Genomic DNA, 18,562 nt, shown 5'->3' with positions numbered 1-18,562 from the left:
TTCCTCGGATAATATTACTACAATTTACAAGGTGAACGCGAATGCATAAAGGATTCCTTTGTTTTTTTTTTCAAATACATTGTTATATATAAATATCAAAGGAGCAATGATAACCCATTCTTTGAGTTAAAGAATATTTTGTTATTTTGAATTTCCAATGCATGAATATAAAAATGTAAATCGATTCATTTCTGCGATTAGTTCCAATGTAAATAACGTCTATATTAATATATTATAACGTATACACTTAGTAAAGAAATTAAATTTAAGTTAAAAATACACTTCTTGAGTTAAATTGTTTAACTCTGTCGTTTTAGTTAAATTAACGACATATTGTACAGAAGCAGTTAACCTAAGAAATGATAAAAAATAATTCAAATTGGGTATAATTTGACATGATAAATTTAACAGTGTATATTTCTTCTTGTCTAAAGGTACCTTCTACCCCGGAATGAAAGTCAACGGGTTGGACCTGTCTCCCAATTACTCTGGCACCCTAATGGCATTGGTGAACGGGATGGGTGCCTTCACTGGGATCATCACACCGTACATCGTCGGAGAGTTGGCGCCCGAGCAAACGATGATCCAATGGCGAACCGTCTTCTGGATCGTCCTGGGTGTCTTCATCCTAACGAACGCGATCTTCGTCGCGTATGCCAGCGGCGAGGTTCAGTACTGGAACGACCCTGATTTCGTCATACGAGATCGGGAGGAAAGGTCGCGCAAGAAGAAGGACAAAAATACGAAGTCGGCAGAGAAAGCATGAAAACATTATTCACGATGCTTTTCCTCGCGGAGTGATTTTAACAAACGAGAAGCAACTGGATTTGTTAATAATCTCGTGATCATCACACAGGACATCGTCCTTTCTCGACGTACTCTTAAGGTCCGCCCGTCGTTTCGCCACAACTTTCAACAAAGATCTCACAACCGCGTGAGGGAAAGATGCCCGAAAAAGATGCGCGTTAACACTTCCCGCTTATAATTCTTGAATAATAATTTACGCGTGGCATTAAGTCGCGTGGTGCCGGAAAATGCATCTCGAGTTCACGTCAATCCGTATCGCGAACGCTGAATGTGCCGGCGACGTTTATGCAAGCGTGCCTTTTCGTCGCGAAAGGGGAAATTGTAAATTAAAGCCGATAGATCAACAGCGATTGTATATATTGCGTAGGGTTTAAGTAAATGTACAGTATAAATATAATTTAATTAAATAAAAAACACTGTGCGTATCTCTATTTCTATTATTCGAATCAGGTTCTTTCTGGACAATCTCAGAGAATTCGATTTAGTGTATCTTATTGCGAAAGAACGATCGATTATATTAGCGAATTATTATCGAGTCATGCAGTCATATTCAGACGCGGCTATCATCCAACAGCCAAGAATACAAATGAGGTGCTTTAAGGAATGCATATCAACTTGTCAACTTTCTATCGATACTTTTCGTTCGATATATGCGCTGTGTATGTACGATAGATGTGTACGACAGATATGCAGTGTACGTGATATGCCGTTTTAAAGGTTTACTATATAATCATGCAAAATACGATGTAAAATATTCCGCGTCATCGAATAAATAAATAGCAACGATTTCAGCCAGCGGCTTTATTCTCGAAAAATATACAAACATTTTTGGAAAATCTACTGAAGACACTGCTAAAATAAGTTATATTGTTCAAAAGAGCAACTTGATTCTTTGAGTTAAAAAAATAACATTTTGTTATTTTTAACTTTATATACTAAAATGTTAATCCATTTTTGTGGTTAATTTCAAAATAAACAACAGCCATATTAACATATATACTTAGATAATAAACTAAATTTTAGTCAAATTTAGTATATTTTCTTGCCTTAAACTGAGTCATAATTTAACGTTGTGACTTTAACAGTATATTTGTATATTACAGTATTTATATGATATTTTTCGAGAAAAATTCGCAGGGCCTCGATGATTTTCCATGAAAATCGTAGATTTTATTTCCTAATTGTATATGTTCAAATTCGATTTGACACGTATTATTGCTATTTTAAACGCTATAATCTAAAAATGCGCTAATTACAAAAACGTGCAAATCTTCGCAATTGCATCAATCTCTCGCTAAAATGAAAAGTGTGCCTTATCGAAGAACGACACAAAAATGATATGCATTTTGAGGAATAATTGACGTATTCACAACCATTTGAAGTCTTTGTCGTTTAACATCATTCACAAAATGCGCACGTCACTGATATATCGCGGAAAATTACATTTTTTATGGTTATCTTCGTGCTCACTTCTTGAGTGAGCTCTACCGTGCTTATTTGGATGGTTAACGAATAAATGTAACAAAAGTATTAAATATAACAAATAAGTACGCAACGCGACTTATAAATCGCTAATTCAGTTTTTGTCATATCATACTAATTGGCATGATATAACAAAAAATTAAGGAATTAATAAGTTAATTTATTAATTCATCACACACACACACACACACACACACACACAATGAACCGTATCATGTTTCACGAACCGCTTCGAGATTCAAAAATTATTCTCTGTTGTCACCCTTTTAATGGCTTTACAATTTACATCAGAGGTATCGACATTTTCTCTGTAAAGATTCAGAAAACAGAAATTTAAGCTTTATGCACCAGAAAGCAAAATCGAAGATAATTTAGAAATATAATAGGAGAGAAAAATATTTTTTCGATAATATTCAAAGTATAACAATAGATAAATTATACGGTCCTCGTAGTCGACATCAAATTTATATTATAGTTTAGCTAAATTTTACTTTTCATCGAGATTTTTTTTGACAACACGCCAAGGATACCATTAAATCTGTCAATTAAGGATCAATTAAATTAAATCTGTTACGGTATGTTATAAATCTGTTTCGATAAGAAATACAAATGCAGCTATGCAAGTGCAAATAGGAGAGTGTAGTTTTTCGATAAGATTACGATGCACAGGATGTGTGTCTGGGGTCGTCGAAATGATTTCCTCAAGCGACTCGTCTCGAGTTAATTTACGACTTTACGTAATCGACAGCGGGATCGTAAGAGATGATAAACGACGTAACGACAATATTATAAGAAGGAACGGAATTTTTCGTAGTTCTATGTAAGTGTAGGTAATCAATTCTTCTATTATAATATCGCATCCGATAAACATGAAGAATCGTCCAATTGCTCGTCGTTTGATTAAAATCGGAGCGCACAATCGAGCGTATCAAATATTTTATATTTTTTTCGGACTTGACTTCCTCTATGTTCCTTGTCTTTTATCTTAAGTGCGAGTTATAGATTTTAAAGTTGCACACGTGATAAGAGCCGATTGGACGTAATTCCATAAACAAGTGGACATCTCGCTTATCTCGTTATGTAAAATTATGCAGATACATAATATGATAAATTATATAATTAAACATGTAAATAATATATATGTAATATATATTTAATTATATCATATAAATAATTTATATTTAATTATATAACATATGTAATATAAATATATATATAATATATATTAAACATATAAACTATATATGTCTTTTGTAAAAAGTTCTCACGTATTTTAAAGAGCTTATGTCTCACTCGCTTGTCTCGGTATTTAATCCCATGTCATTTGCTGTATTTAGATAAATTACGGGTTCGGGCAAGCATATATGTTATTATATGTATTGTACATGTTAATGATAACGGCCATCTGCCCGCAATTATGCGCTACCTGATTTTTAACAAGCCTCACGCACGCGGTATTTGTTTTTTCAAAGTAAACGTTTAATTAGGCATCGCGCGCGCATCCGCGGCGCGGGTGTTTTTCCCACGAGAGAGACGGTGCGCTTCGCGCCAACACGATCACATGGACGACCAAGTTCGTAACGCGTTTCTTGCAGAAACACCTGAATTTTTATACCAAAGGTATTTCGCGAGGATGCAATTTTTGCAAGGATTGCGTGTAGACGCAGGAAATGTGGTTCGGTAAAAAGACGTTGTTGCATAAGCAACGTCAAGACCTGCTTTGCTTCAATTGCATTTTACACACCGTGCTCTCCTTTCCTTCTTCCTCACCTCGAAATCCGAATGTATACGTTCTATAGATAATGTATACGTCAATGCGCTGACATATATAAATACCTCGTTACAAAAGCAACGGATGAAAAAGAGCAGGATTGGGTAAGTTAATGTTTTTTTTAAACTAAAAATTAAGTTAAAGTTAATGGCTTATAAAATTAATAAAATAAGTTAAAAGTTGAAGCAATAAGGAATTAAACTTAATAAAAGTTAAGTTAAGATTAAATTAACTTAAGTTTAAAAAAGAGATTTTATAGAAAAAAAATATTAGCATTAAGAAAGATAGATAAAAAAATGTTCAATTTAAGAAAAGTTAAATAAATTAAAGTAAATTTAAAAGTAAATTTAGTTAAAAATTAATGCATTTAAAATTAACTAAGTTAAGTTAAAAGTTATTAATTTTTTAACTTTTTTTTTTAACTTTTAACGTTTCAATTAGTAATTATCCAACCTTGAAAAAGAGAAAAGAACACAGATTCAGGGTTTTCTGAATGGCCGCAGTCCTATTTTTACATTGGGATATTTCCATTTTCGAGCGTGGAGGAAGATCCCTCTTGAGAAATCTTCGGAAGATTTAAAGCGTATCTTTCGATAATATACTTTCGTAATAAAACGAGAAATATCTTGTATTTTTTTTATCACTTTTTTTGCTTTTTTTAGCCATATTATAGAAGTAATAAGAGATAAGAGAGATAATTATGCGCACGCACTCTACATGTACGTACGTAATGACACGGCATTCTGTACAAATATGCGTACTACGACATTAATGGAATGCAATGGAATTGGCGTGGTGTGTATATCTGGAGTTACCGCATATTACATATTATATATCGCAATAAATAGATATAGAAAAAAAGGTGTACGCATTGCAATTCTCGCGAGGTCTGAGGTGGTAGAGCTACAAGGAGACGGACACCGTTAATTCTCTGATTTGTATTCATGCTATGCAGGAATTCTCGACGATGCCTCTAATAATCGTCGATGATCGTCTATCGCGAATTAGATCGTAATTTTTCAGGAATTTTTATATTCATATGTAATTAATATGTATGCGTTTGTTATACATCGATGAAAAGCCTTATCTTGCCTTTGCTGACTAGCATAAATTAGTGTTAAAAAATGTAATAACATACAATTGATTTTTTTATGTCATACTCACTAATTATTCAACTTTTTTCTGTACGTGATATTAACACAGAATAAAATGTGTCCAATTAAATTCCACATAATTTAATATAGAAATTATATATGTATATAATATTAAATATGTATTGTGCTATTTTTATATTTAATTGTAAATATAATTTATGTAATTTAATGTAGTAATTAAAAGCATAGTAATATATACGTTACATCTAATATATACGTATAAACACGCATTAGATGTATGTGTATATAATACACGCGCATTTCTAGATAAAGTTAAAATAATATCAATCAAACGTTTTATCTTGTCTCGCTGACTAGCAAAAAAATAATGTTAAAGAAATAATGGCATGCAATTGATTATGTCACTCGTTAATTTTTCTACTTTTTTTCTGTATGTAATATCTATTATTAGAACAAAATGTATTCAATTAAATTTAAAATAATTTGCAATTACGTTTAATTATCATATTGAATTCAAATTAAATATTTTTAATGTGCGAAGAAATTACTGTGGAACGATGTTTACACGTTGCAAGTATTGTGAATGACGTAATTGTTATGTTAATAACATAAATCTATTGAAACTATCTGGATAAAAAGTACGAAAAAAATCTTTTGCAGTCTAATTTAATTCTGAGCTATAATACGACCTCGAATTATAGGATACGTTATATTTTCGAGCGCGCTGCAAGTCCGCACTATAATAATAAAGCGTAAAATAATAAAGCGTAAAAATTACAAAGTCCTATTCTATAAATCTTAACGAAAGTTGATATCGTTATAATAATATGATAAAAAATAATATGATAAAAAAATTATTCCTATGAAATATTTATATGAATTACTGTTGAAATGTTTCAATAAAATATTTCAGAAATAAATATTTTGTAAACGTTTTAAAATATTACACTAAAATATTTCACAAAGATAGCTATTTTAGAAATATTGTAAAAAAAAAATATGTATTGTAAGAAAAAGATTGTTTCAAAAATTCTAAAAAGATATAAATGTATAAAAAATAAAAAATATACGTACATACGTAAAAAATAAAATATAAAAAATATAAATATAAATATATTTTAGGAAGATTTCATAAAAAGTTTTTGAAATAAATATTTTAAATCTTATGTGCAATGAAACATTTGAAAAAAATATTTCACGCTGTATGGAACAACCTCAATATAATGATCGATTGTCGTTAAGAATTACAGAATAGGAACCTGTAGAAACTTAGTACTCTAACCTAACTTTACTTCAACACAGTTTAATCTCGCTATATTCGTAGCCTGAACTCACATCAATTACGTTGTGCGGCGCGATGACAGACATTTCATTAAGAACACCGGCGACCCTCAAACCGTTTCACTTCATCGTCCTCCACATGACACTTACCTCTGTTATCGGTCCCCGATCATGAATGCGGGATACGATGAGGATCTGACAGAAAATCGGTTCCTGCGGGAACTCCGAGACGAACATGAGGCAACATTTCAGCGAGCTGTTCAGGAAGGCTGGATCATCTGCGTTCCGCGAAGCGGCAGCTTCATCAACCGTAGATTAGAAGAGGACGAGGTCAATGCTCACATCCTGGTCCCTGGAAAGGACCTCTCTGTCGCCGGCTTCAACAGTCTGAGCGGTAGAGAGATCTTGGTCGAGGATCGAGTTCTATATGTCAAGCACGATGACGCAGAGCGGTATTCCTCGCGTCTGCTCTTCGAGGAGATCTTCTACAGCGATGATTCTCGTAAATATTGTGTATGGTAAGCTGACACTTGAATGTCATATTTCCGAATGTTGGCTTGACGTTATTTCTGTTTTATAGGTGCACTGAACGGCCTCTGGAGGCCAACATATATGTTTCGGATAATTGTGTGAGCGTAATTACGAATCTCCAGGAAGCTGTAAATTTTCTTCAAGTGGAACTTGACAGACAGCTGCGCGATGATCTCGAGATCAAGATCAAAGACTTTCTCTATGTTAATAAGAATCTGGAGCGCAAATCGGTACAAACACAAAGGAATCTGGTACATGAACTGTATGCAGATTGTCTCGAGATGTTGCTGGATAACGCGATGTTGAGAAAGAAGACTTCAGGTAATAAACAGTATCATTGGAACATCAGAGTGTCACTCGAGACTTACATTCTGTATGCTTTGAGAGATGTACTGCTAAAATCATTGTCCGCCGGTACCACTGTAGAAGACGCGAATCTGAACAAGATCATTAGGAACCTAGATGGGATTCAATTAAGCGATCTCCGAGTACGATCAGACTTGCAGTCTCGTGTTCGTGGAGGAAAGATAGAATTGTCAAGATTGGACTCTTTCGTAACTGTACTGGGCAAGATCGAGTGTCTCAGAAGAACCGTGAATTACGTATCACGCGGAACGTTGTCGTCCGTCACGTCGGACGATCTCCTGCCGGTGCTCGTGTTTTTCATTGTCAATGCTGGCCTGTCGAACTGGATGGCACAATTATACTTCATGAGACAATTTCGTCTCTCCACGAGCTCTGCTTACGAGACGGACGAGACTGGCTTTTTGATAACTTCGCTGGAAGCCGCGATCATGCATATCAAATCTGGAGTAATCTACAGCGATGACAAATACAGTACATTAATGAGTCAGTCGGAACGTTCATCTATTGGTTATTTATTTGCATGCATCAAGAATGGAAATCTCTCCGAGGTGAAAAGAAGTTTGACTTACAATGGATTCAACGAGGTCGATGATGTCACGCTCTGTCATCCTTTATGCACCTGTGCGTCCTGTGAGCGAAACTGGACGAAGCAGCGGGACCTAAACGCGTGTCCTAAGGACGATAAGGGTCTAACACCGTTGCACGTCGCCGTGTTGCACGATCAGATTGTAATCGTGGATTTTCTTCTAAACCGCGACACAGATATAAACGCTGTCGACTCGGATGGCCTGACAGCTCTTCATTATACCTGCATCAAAGGCCACCAGAACATTTTGCTGCTGATGCTGCACGCAAACGCGGATCCTGCAGTAACGGACTCTCGGGGAAACACTCCGTTACACCTGGCGGTAGATCGTGGTCACGAGAACTGTGTGAAGGCGTTGTTGTATCTGACGGAGCACATGAAGATACCGGTCAACGCGAACATCACAAACGACAACGGCGATACGCCTCTGCATCTCGCAGCCCGGTGGGGCTACTACGCGATCGTCGACATCCTCCTGGAGTACGGTGCCAACTGCAGAATGACCAACAAGAAGGGTCAAATACCGTTGATGGTGACGTACAGCGAAATCATCGCAGAGTTGCTCAGATGTAACGCGGCGTCAAGCAGCATCTGCAACAATGTTGCCTCCTTATCCCCACGTCCTCTTGTTCAACCTTGTCAGTCGGTGTCTTTTCAGCAGCAGCGTCGTCGGGTCACGTTGGAGAACAAGAGTCCGTCGCATCCTAAGAGCTATGCCAACGCGATGCAACATCGTATGATGGACAAATTGCTCGCTGCTATAGTCGATGGTGATATATGCCTGGCATGTTATTACCTGGGACTGGAGATTTATCACGAGCGGCCGTCAGGCGTTCGTACGAGTCTGTGCCATCATCCGCTCTGCGACTGCGAACGGTGCTCCGCACTCGGTGAAGTTAAGCTGGAGCGTAAACAGAGACAACGAACGCTGGCGATCAACACCTGCAATGGTCTAGGCGAGACGGCGTTACATGTGGCGAGTGCGACCGGTCGCACTAAAATGGTACAGCTGCTGTTAGACGCCGGTGCGAATGTAAACGTAATAACCAAGTGCGAGGGTCGTACTCCGCTGCATCTGGCATGTCTCAACGACCGCGTCGACGCGGCGAAGCTGCTGTTGAACTGTGCGACCTGCGACGTAGACGTCAAGGATCGTAAGGGCGATACGCCGTTGCATCTGGCGACCGTGGCTGGCAACGTCAAGTCCATCAGCTTGCTGATCAGATATGGTGCATGCACCAATATGCGCAATTTGCAGAACAAAACTCCACTGCGGCAGGCGGAAGAGGTGCTATCCCTCGCCTTCTCCGCGAATCGTGCCAATATACTGAAGGTTCTAAAACAAAATTCGACACAGTCAGCCGACGATTGATTCAGCACGTCCAACTTTCTTGTGTCTTAAGCTATTCCGTCTTTTCTACGTCTTTTCTATTTACCTCACAGATTAGTCATAAGATAGTTTTGCTAGAAGTAGTTTTTAACATTAGAAGCATCAAGCACTTATTAACCGTTTCTATCTTTTAGATTAATATTGTATTTCTTGTACAAAAGGTAGGATTCCGAAATTTTCTGACTTTTCAATAATTATGTTCTTTATATTGATAAAATGATTTTTTATCACTTTCTTTATCTTCATAATAATTTATTTGCTTGATCCTTTTAATGAGCAAAAAACGTTGATACTTTTAGTGTTAATATAACACGTATAATATTTTTTCAGCAGATATCCCATTGCAACTGACAAAAAAATGTTTATTCATGCTTTATTCTCCAATATATGAAGACTATACCACAAGTCAAATTTCTATATAAAAGGACGATAATTAATTTCGATTTTATATGCTATTCTGTTTCTATTTTTTTAAAAACATATACCTCGTAAATGTGATTAGCAGTATCTTTTAGCATAATTCTAATTCGGACTTCGTCCGAACATAACTTAACTCTAGTCTAATAAGCATATATTATATTTTACATCGCACGTATTAATTGTGATTCTAAAATTAAATCTCATGCACGCTTTATTTTTTCCGAACTAAACGAGATTTCTTCTTTAGAATCGCTTGTGTAAATTGCACAAATTGTCATACCATACCGAGCAATATTAGTGAGATTAATAGATATATAAATGAGACAAACAATATATGTATATATAAGTCAAATCACAAATAGTTTTATATATTTTATAAATATATTGCCCGAAGTCATAAAAATATATATTTAAAGCAATAAGATTTATAAATCAATCGTTTGTTTTGTATGAAATAAAATATATAGATGTGTAATATATTCCTACGATGTGTTTTATTTATACAATTTATAGTTACAATTTGTATTTATTTAGACAGTATTTTGAGAAGGAAAATGAAAAAATATACGAATAAATATATAAAATTCTATATATTTACACATATATATATTTTTTTATGTGTATGTATATGAAATATAAATATATAAATGTAAGAGAGAAAGAAAATTCGTATTTTTTTAGTACAGAATGTATAGATACTATTGGATTACCAACAGTTTTCTTCAAATTAATTCAGATACTAGTGATACTGTCCACCATGATGTGTGCCTTTCAATAAGCGACACGATGCGACACAGTGATCATGTCATCTTTGTTTAACATTGGCAAACAACAAGGATATAATGATCCATGTGTCATTTGTGTCGCTTGTTGGAAGGCATATTACCTATTTCCCTAGTGGACGATAGAAAATAATTGTTGCGTGTGTGACATTGAATTATCAGCATCATAATTTTTCATGAATTGCAATTGTTTGACGTTTCCTAGCAAAAAATTACGACAATAAAAAGACAAATGAATTTTCAACGGTAACTTACGTCACTTCTGTCAAGTAACATAAGTTCGTCCAACTTAACCTCCGACTTCTGAGCATGTCAGCTGATGTAAGCTGTTGAAAGGGAATCTAAGTGAAATTTAATTTCTTATGCAATTTTACGAATGCAAAGAATATTTGACAGACGATTTTGCAATAAACAAACAAGGAAACGTCTCGAACTGTCATTTTAACAAAACAAGACGAATTGATAAGTAAGTTTATTTATATCGGCTTCGATTTGTTGGTTATTTCTTCGCTATTCTTGACTCGTGAACAATACCGGTGTCTGCTTGTTACCGCAAATGTTGCATCATTTTGGTCAAAAATCATCCTAGAAATTGTCTTAGTCACTTCACGAATTGACATTCCTAATCAATATTCATCACGTTCTAAAATTTGTTATTAACATTTTCTTTCGTGTAATACAAATTTGCCTTTTTCTTGAATTGATATTGTATATTTGTAAAGTGGAATGTCTGTTGTAATCAAGTTTTACAATTTATAATTTATTCATGATTGTTCAAGAGAGAATCGGTAAGTATCATTATCTCTAAAAAAACACTTATAGAATATAATTTTCATGTTGCTTTTAACACGAGCTTTGTAATCCTAAATTATACAAATGACAAGCTGTCTCATTATTTTCAGGTAAAATTTTATTTCCCTGCTGTTTCAAACGTAAAAAATCGTTCTAAGATGCTGAGACTATTAAAGTTATCGAAGAATTCGCTTTTGAGAGGCGCAGCTTTACAGCAGCATGTTACGTATCGTACCTTCAGATCATCGATAAGTGCTGCGTCGAGTACGTTACATTCGAGAAAAGAGTTGGCGCAGGATGAACTGGCTAAATTCAAGAAGGGCGAAGTTCTTCACGGGTTTATAGTGGATGAAGTCTCAAGCATAGATGAGTTGTTTCTTACTGCAGTGAGGCTGACGCATTTGAGTACAGGTGCGCAGTATCTTCATTTGGCCAGGGATGACACCAATAATGTCTTTTCCATTGGATTTCGTACGACTCCCATGGATTCTACGGGATTGCCTCATATATTGGAGCACACCACTCTGTGCGGCAGCGAGCGATATCCCTGTAGAGATCCATTCTTCAAGATGCTAAGAAGATCCCTAGCCACTTTCATGAACGCTATGACTGGGCCGGATTATACCATATATCCATTCTCGACGCAGAACTTGAAGGACTACCGCAATCTACAGTCAGTCTACTTAGACTCGGTTTTCAAACCGAATCTGCGAGAATTAGACTTCCGACAGGAAGGATGGAGATTGGAGCACACGGACGTCAACGACAAGAACTCTCCCATCATATTCAAGGGGGTGGTCTTCAACGAGATGAAGGGTGTCTTCAACGACAATCAAGCTATTATGGCAGAACACTTGTTGAATTCTATTCTACCAAGCCACACATATTCTGTAATTTCTGGCGGCGACCCCCTTGTTATACCTAATCTGCAATACATTGATCTCCTTAACTTCCACATGAAGTATTATCATCCCTCCAATTCGCGCTTTTATTCCTATGGAAATTTCCCTCTGGAGGACCATCTGAAATTCGTCAACGATCGGTACCTTTTCTTGTCTGACAGGATGGACGTTTCCATGTCGGAAGTACCGGTGGAAAAGCGGTGGAGCAAAGCTAAAAAGAAACATGTTGAGTGCAAACTCGATCCACTGCTTGCGGATCCTAGCAGACATGGTACCATTGCCATCGCGCATTTGTGCAACGACATAGCTGACACACAGATCACTTTCGAGATGTACGTGTTGTCGCAGCTGTTGCTGAAAGGTCCGAATTCAGCATTTTACAAATCTCTAATCGAGTCGAATATAAGTACTGGCTTCGGACCGTTCACGGGTTTTGATTCGCAGTGCAGAGATACGATGTTCGTCGTGAGTCTGCAGGGTGTGAAGCCGGAAGATTTCGAGAAAGTCGAGAGTATCTTCAACGAGACCGTGCAGAAAGTTATCGAGGAAGGATTCGAGAAGGATCACATCGAAGCTGTCTTGCACGGCATCGAGCTCCAGGTGAAGCATCAAACGTCGAACTTTGGGTTGAATTTGCTCTTCAATCTTACATCATTGTGGAATCATAACGGCGACTTGGTACAATCGTTGCGAATCAACGATGCGATGAAGAAACTCACATCACGAATGAGAGAAAACCCTAAATACCTGCAATGTTTAATCAAGACTTATCTCAGTGATAATAATCATAGATTGACGTTGACGATGTTGCCGAATGAAAATTATGAAGAAAATAAAATGCTCGCCGAGCAAGAGCTGCTGAAGTCGAAGTTGGAGGAACTTTCCGTAGAGGAAAAGGAACAGATATATAAAAACGGACAGATCTTGCTCGCTGAGCAACAGAAAAAAGAGAACGTTGAAGTCTTACCGACGCTTAAGATAGAAGACCTGAAGGCTGACGTGGAGAGATATGAGACCACCGACTTGGAAATATCCGGAGTGCCTCTTCAGCTATCCATACAACCCACAAACGGGATTTCCTATTATCGAGGAATACTCAACACGCAAGCGCTGCCGACCGAATTGAAGCAGCTGATACCGCTGTTCAACTACATTATTGCGAAGATGGGCACGCAGAATTACAATTATAGACATTTCGATCAGATGATGCAGCTGAAGACTGGCGGTCTGAACTTCATGAATCACATCGCCGAACACAAGGAGAGCGAATTGAAATACGAGGAAGGGATTCTCATAGAGTCGTACTGCTTGGATCGCAATTCAAACGATATGTGGAAACTATGGACGGAGCTGTTCAACAACGTTAAACTCACCGACCTTCAGAGATTTGAGACACTCGTGAAGATGAATGCGGCCGACTTGATCAACGGTATCTCGCACGCCGGTCACATGTATGCGATGAGCAGCGCAGCTAGCTTGGTCTCCCCGATAGCCCGGGTCAAGGAGAGTCTCTCGGGATTGCAGTACATCTCGAGGATGAAGAAAGTGGCGCAGATGTGCGACTTGACTTCTCTGTTGCACAACATGCATGAAATAGCTGCTCATGTTTTGAATAAGGAACACCTGCGGTCAGCCATTAACTTATCCGAGGAACACCAGGATGACGTTCTCAATGATATTCATGTGTTCTACGATTCGCTAAAGGGTCATTCAGAGGATCCGTACATTATTACCTGTGAAAGAAGCATCGATACGAAAGAATGCGGTAATCACCACGTTCTGCCGTACACAGTGAACTATTGCTCCAAGGCCATTCTGACCGTACCTTATACGAATCCGGATTATGCAGCGTTACGTGTGCTATCCAAATTGATCACCTCGGTGTACCTGCATCCAGAAATTCGAGAGAAAGGCGGAGCTTACGGTGGAGGCGCAAAATTAACATCGGAAGGAATTTTCTCCTTTTATTCCTACAGAGATCCGAATTCCACTCGCACCTTCGATTTGTTCGATAAGGCGTATGATTTTCTAACAGGATATCCGTTATCTCAGACCGAAGTGGATGAAGCAAAATTGGGAGTCTTCCAACAAATCGACGCTCCCATTCCTCCTTGTAATCGAGGTATGGCCAGATTCGTATACGGCGTTACGGACGATGATCTTCAAAAGCAAAGGGAGCAGCTAAAAGCTGTGACTAAGGAAGAGCTCTTGAATGTGGCAGGAAAGTATCTAAAAGCCGACCAAAATGATATCAGAATCGGCCGTTCGCTTATTGGACCTACAAATACGGATATTTCAAATAGGCACAAAGAAAACTGGTTAGTGCTAAATCAGGAAGAAACAGACCGAGCACGAGCCACTGAATAACTAGATGTCAAAGAATTATTTTGGTTACTTTTGTATAATGAAGATAGTTTCCTTTACGTTGAATCGCAGATGTGTCGATGCTATTGTTAAGCGTTTCCTATGACATATAAATATTAGCAATTGAGAAAATAGCGTATGTTACTTAATAATACTAAGTTAATAATGTTAAGTATTATATAATTTAAGCTATTTTTATATATTAAATATATATCTCAGTTAAGGGATATAAAATAAATATTTTGCTCAATTTATTTCTCACCTTCGTTCATTCTTACATACAAATACATAGATCAAATTATATATTTACTATCAGTAAAAACGTAATGAGCTTTCTTTTTTTTTAGTTAAATGATACATGGATATCGATGCCGAAAAAAAATATTTTGTCGAAGCACTACGCTTCTTTTACGAAACGCAGTGGCTACATAATATACCAGTAACGGAAATATTAACTAAAACGTCTTTAGATGCAGTTCCCAAAGAATGGCTGGAACAGTTACAAATTTTAGAAAATGAAGAGCTTAATAATTTTGTAGTGGAAAAAATAATAAAGGTTAGCTAAGAGAAATCTCACGAATATTCTGTAATAAAATATTAAAATTATTAAGTGAATTAATTATCGTTCTAGTCCGATTGGCCTGATTCCTTAAAAACATACGTTGCAAAATGTAAAAAAATTAATAGACTGCCACTCGTACCTGCATTGCCTTCCATAGAACTGCCGCAAAATTTTAAGATAGGTCTAAGTGAAAAGAAACAACATGAAATAATGCATTTGGCTTATTTAGTGGACGTACAATGCAAGTCGCATGATATACAAACGATCATTGATTTGGGTGCGGGTTTGGTAAGAGAATATTTAAAAAAAAGATGAATATATATATATATCAGATTTTCGTGCTATATAATATATTCTTTTCAGGGATACGTATGTCAAATGTTACATTATTTGTACGGCTATCGAGTTCTAGGATTAGAAAGAGATAAAAAGAATATTAGCAGAGCTTTTACTAGACAGAAAAAACTGTACCCCGATTCTTTGACTAAAGTTAAATACACGCATTGCGACGTAACGTGTGATTCGGCCAATATAATAGAATCTATTCTGCAGCAAGAGTTTTCTGACGTTACAGACGTATGTTTAATCGGCCTGCATGCCTGTGGAGATCTCAGTACAAGCGCATCAAGAATCTTCTGCAAAATGAAATCTGCTAAACTTTTCATTCTGATTTCTTGTTGTTACCACAAACTTTCGATTTCCAAAAGTGTGCAGGAAAAACAATACTTTCAAAATTTTCCTACATCTAATTGTTTGCGAGAAACAATCGCGGCGTATAATTTTGACGTAGGACAGTTCTTAAGAACATCCTTTTTGCGATTAGCGTGTCAAGAATCGGCAGACAAGTGGCACGGAATGTCGCAAGAGAAGCACAACGAACATTCTTTTTACGTTCTCGCTAGAGCCGTTCTCGAATTATATTCACGACAAAGTAGGTATTCAATATCATATTATGTATGTACATTCTATGGATTAACGGAACATAAATTCTAGATAATTACGTTCTCAAGAAGAAAGTTCGGAAAGGCACAAGAAAGTCGCAATGTTCAAATTTTCAAACTTATCTCAAAGACTCGTTATTAAGATATGATTTAGTATCAGATGCGGACAAAACAGGTAATTGATAAATTAGTACTTATAAGATTAATAAATCACATAATAATATATAAATAATATGGCCTTCATATATAAAGGTAATATAATTACACATGAAGAAATGGAGAAGGGCATAACGCGAGCATGGGAGGAGCAGAGTACAAGATTGAAAGCTGTAGAAATCTACACTGGATTACAAATGATGTTACAACTTCCGGCGGAGTCATTTATTCTACAGGACCGATTATGCTGGTTGCACGAACAAGGCTTGGAGGCTGTTATTGTACCTGTGATGAACAAGTGTATTTCTCCTCGGTCATACGCGATCGTGTCTAACAAATACTGAAAATTATTATAAAAAATAATAAATATTAATTAATAAATATTAAGCATAAAAAAGAGTGTACAATTTATACCGCGTTTAAAAACCGTAAGATTTTTAACTTATAATATGAAACTTGAGAATATATTTAAAACACTTTTTTAAATAAAAAACGTTATTCTCGACAACACACATACTGTGTACTATTTTCATTATGCCTTATACTAAAATCATAGATTATAGGATCATATCAATAATCAAATTACATTAAAATTATAAGAAAAAATTAGAAAGTTAGGAACGTACCGTGTTTGAAATATCATTGTATAATACATCTTAAATAACAAAGATGCTACAATATTCTTATCTATAAGGATGGATCTGTGATGCCGCTTTGATATTGGTTTTTATTGCACTTGGCGCCTTGTTCATTTGTCCCACTATAAAGTATTAATTTAAAATTTTAAATTATTATGAGCATATAATTACGAGAAAAAAAGGGAAGTTGTCGGAGAAACATTTACTTGATGGATTACCCAGTGGCCCCTGTCCTGTCGTTTGCTGCTGATTGCCAGGTCTGCCTACCATCATGCTGTTAGCTACTGGATTTACGCCAGATTGAACCATTTGTATCGAATCAGACTGTGAACGTGAAATAAGAACGCGTATTACATCTGATAGATGTATTAGGATAGCAATAATGCCCGTACAATGATTTTTTCAAACTCAGATAAATTTTTTTCTTCTGATTGTAACTTACTTTCAAACCTTTACCCATCCCCACAGCAGCTAGAAGAGCATGAGTATCCGCAGGGCTGCTAGTCTGCGCTTGTGTCGCTCTGGTGCTAACTTCGCCCTCCCAATCTTCGCGCGCCTTATTCGCTATCTCCCACACATGATTAATCACCTTTGTATACTGCGCCAGTTGTTTCTGCAACCCAACAGAAGCATGCGAGGAACTTAATAAGCAGCAGCATCGACGTGTTCCACTCGCTAACTGGACCGTTTAAAAATCTCTGCATAGCGAACGTTTATCTGAGACATCAAACATCTATGGCTATTTATGTAGCTACAAAAAATAGGCTTGCATACATAACATCTCAGCCCAAAGCGAATGGAACCGACAAAGCTGAAGCTATCTGATTTAGCAGCTTACATTGTAGTCCTAGTTGTGGTTTAGTTAGCACGTTAACAGAAAAATAAAACATTTTCAGTTAGCTTCAATGTATTTATCTTACTAGATTATATAAACTTGTCATCAGATATATTCGTAAAAATTTCTAGTTTTATCACAATTACATATCTGATATTCGAATATTTCCAATGAGTTTTACTTGACTTAAGGGAGAATTTGTTAAATCGAATAAGAAGTATTAAACGCTTTCAAAATTTTCCTACATTCAATTGTCTGTGAAAAACAATCGCGATGTATAATTTTAACGTAGGACAGTTTTTAAGAATACCCTTTTTGCGTAGAGGATATAGAATTATTTCTTACATGTGATGTGTCAATGTTAACGTTTGCGGCCTTGGCTTCTAATTGCATCATCTTCTGCTCGGCTTGGGGTTCCAACTTTGTTCTTAGATAATCCGGAACCAGATCATGCGCGAATGTAGGGATTCGATTCTCTGTGAGTCGTAGCAATTCCTCATCCTTCTCCGGACTCAAGCGTAATGGTAAAACTGTTAGACCCCTGAGATTCAAGGCTTTGTCGTGTCCGAGAACTTTTGAGAGGCTGGTCAGCTGTATAAATGACACGTTAAATGTAATTTAAAGATATAATGTATAGATTAAACATACAAGACAGATGCCATTCTATGATTAGAACTATCAAAGCAGTTCTATAACTTGTAACGTTTTATCAAATATCTAACAATCTGCAATATATAAATGATTGATCAATTTAGAAAATCGTAAGATTTACGCAAAAATATTACTAAGCTAAAAAATACTGCTTTTTTTAATCGCATATGATCTTTTTCGCTTATTTATA

The 18,562-nt window shown here is 36.4% G+C and overlaps 6 protein-coding genes across 9 annotated transcripts in view; 4 read left to right on the top strand and 2 right to left on the bottom strand.

The window, feature by feature from the left end:
• Positions 1-1,686, top strand: part of LOC108753559 (putative inorganic phosphate cotransporter) — a 17,484-nt gene extending 15,798 nt beyond the window's left edge. For all 3 annotated transcript variants that reach the window (XM_018495230.1, XM_018495231.1, XM_018495229.1), the window contains one exon: positions 431-1,686. In XM_018495230.1, coding sequence (XP_018350732.1) covers positions 431-766 — 336 coding nt within the window. In that variant the 3' untranslated portion in view covers positions 767-1,686. The remainder of the gene's footprint in view (positions 1-430) is intronic.
• LOC108753558 (cilia- and flagella-associated protein 52) overlaps positions 1-6,673 on the bottom strand; it is a 29,609-nt gene extending 22,936 nt beyond the window's left edge. The window contains exon 1 of the mRNA XM_018495228.1: positions 6,607-6,673. The gene's annotated coding sequence lies outside the window, so the exon portion shown is untranslated. The remainder of the gene's footprint in view (positions 1-6,606) is intronic.
• On the top strand, positions 6,501-9,433 carry LOC108753557 (ankyrin repeat domain-containing protein 27-like). The gene is made up of 2 exons (XM_018495226.1): positions 6,501-6,974; positions 7,037-9,433. Exons 1-2 carry the CDS (start codon positions 6,628-6,630, stop codon positions 9,309-9,311), a joined length of 2,622 nt encoding a protein of 873 aa, XP_018350728.1. The 5' UTR covers positions 6,501-6,627; the 3' UTR covers positions 9,312-9,433.
• Positions 9,434-10,644: 1,211 nt separating this feature from the next.
• Positions 10,645-16,592, top strand: LOC108753611 (methyltransferase-like protein 25). The gene is made up of 6 exons (XM_018495362.1): positions 10,645-10,997; positions 14,937-15,145; positions 15,221-15,439; positions 15,515-16,082; positions 16,145-16,267; positions 16,345-16,592. Exons 2-6 carry the CDS (start codon positions 14,948-14,950, stop codon positions 16,590-16,592), a joined length of 1,356 nt encoding a protein of 451 aa, XP_018350864.1. The 5' UTR covers positions 10,645-10,997; positions 14,937-14,947.
• LOC108753609 (presequence protease, mitochondrial) lies at positions 11,311-14,720 on the top strand. Its single transcript, XM_018495359.1, has 2 exons — positions 11,311-11,319; positions 11,434-14,720. Exon 2 carries the CDS (start codon positions 11,482-11,484, stop codon positions 14,590-14,592), a length of 3,111 nt encoding a protein of 1,036 aa, XP_018350861.1. The 5' UTR covers positions 11,311-11,319; positions 11,434-11,481; the 3' UTR covers positions 14,593-14,720.
• Positions 16,507-18,562, bottom strand: part of LOC108753610 (mediator of RNA polymerase II transcription subunit 8) — a 2,597-nt gene continuing 541 nt past the window's right edge. Inside the window, exons 2-7 of one of the 2 annotated variants that reach the window (XM_018495360.1) lie at positions 18,067-18,312; positions 17,725-17,733; positions 17,329-17,499; positions 17,093-17,210; positions 16,875-17,008; positions 16,507-16,588 (exon numbers count right to left, since the gene is read on the bottom strand). In XM_018495360.1, the coding sequence (XP_018350862.1) occupies positions 16,932-17,008; positions 17,093-17,210; positions 17,329-17,499; positions 17,725-17,733; positions 18,067-18,312 (621 nt within the window). In that variant the 3' untranslated portion in view covers positions 16,507-16,588; positions 16,875-16,931. The remainder of the gene's footprint in view (positions 16,589-16,874; positions 17,009-17,092; positions 17,211-17,328; positions 17,500-17,724; positions 17,734-18,066; positions 18,313-18,562) is intronic. The other variant, XM_018495361.1, reaches the window with a different exon arrangement.

This window comes from Trachymyrmex septentrionalis, unplaced genomic scaffold, assembly GCF_001594115.1.
Source record: "Trachymyrmex septentrionalis isolate Tsep2-gDNA-1 unplaced genomic scaffold, Tsep1.0 scaffold7, whole genome shotgun sequence".
Lineage (NCBI taxonomy): Eukaryota > Metazoa > Arthropoda > Insecta > Hymenoptera > Formicidae > Trachymyrmex > Trachymyrmex septentrionalis.
The sequence above is the reverse complement of the archived record's forward strand: the minus strand, read 5'-3'. Positions and strand labels throughout refer to the sequence as shown.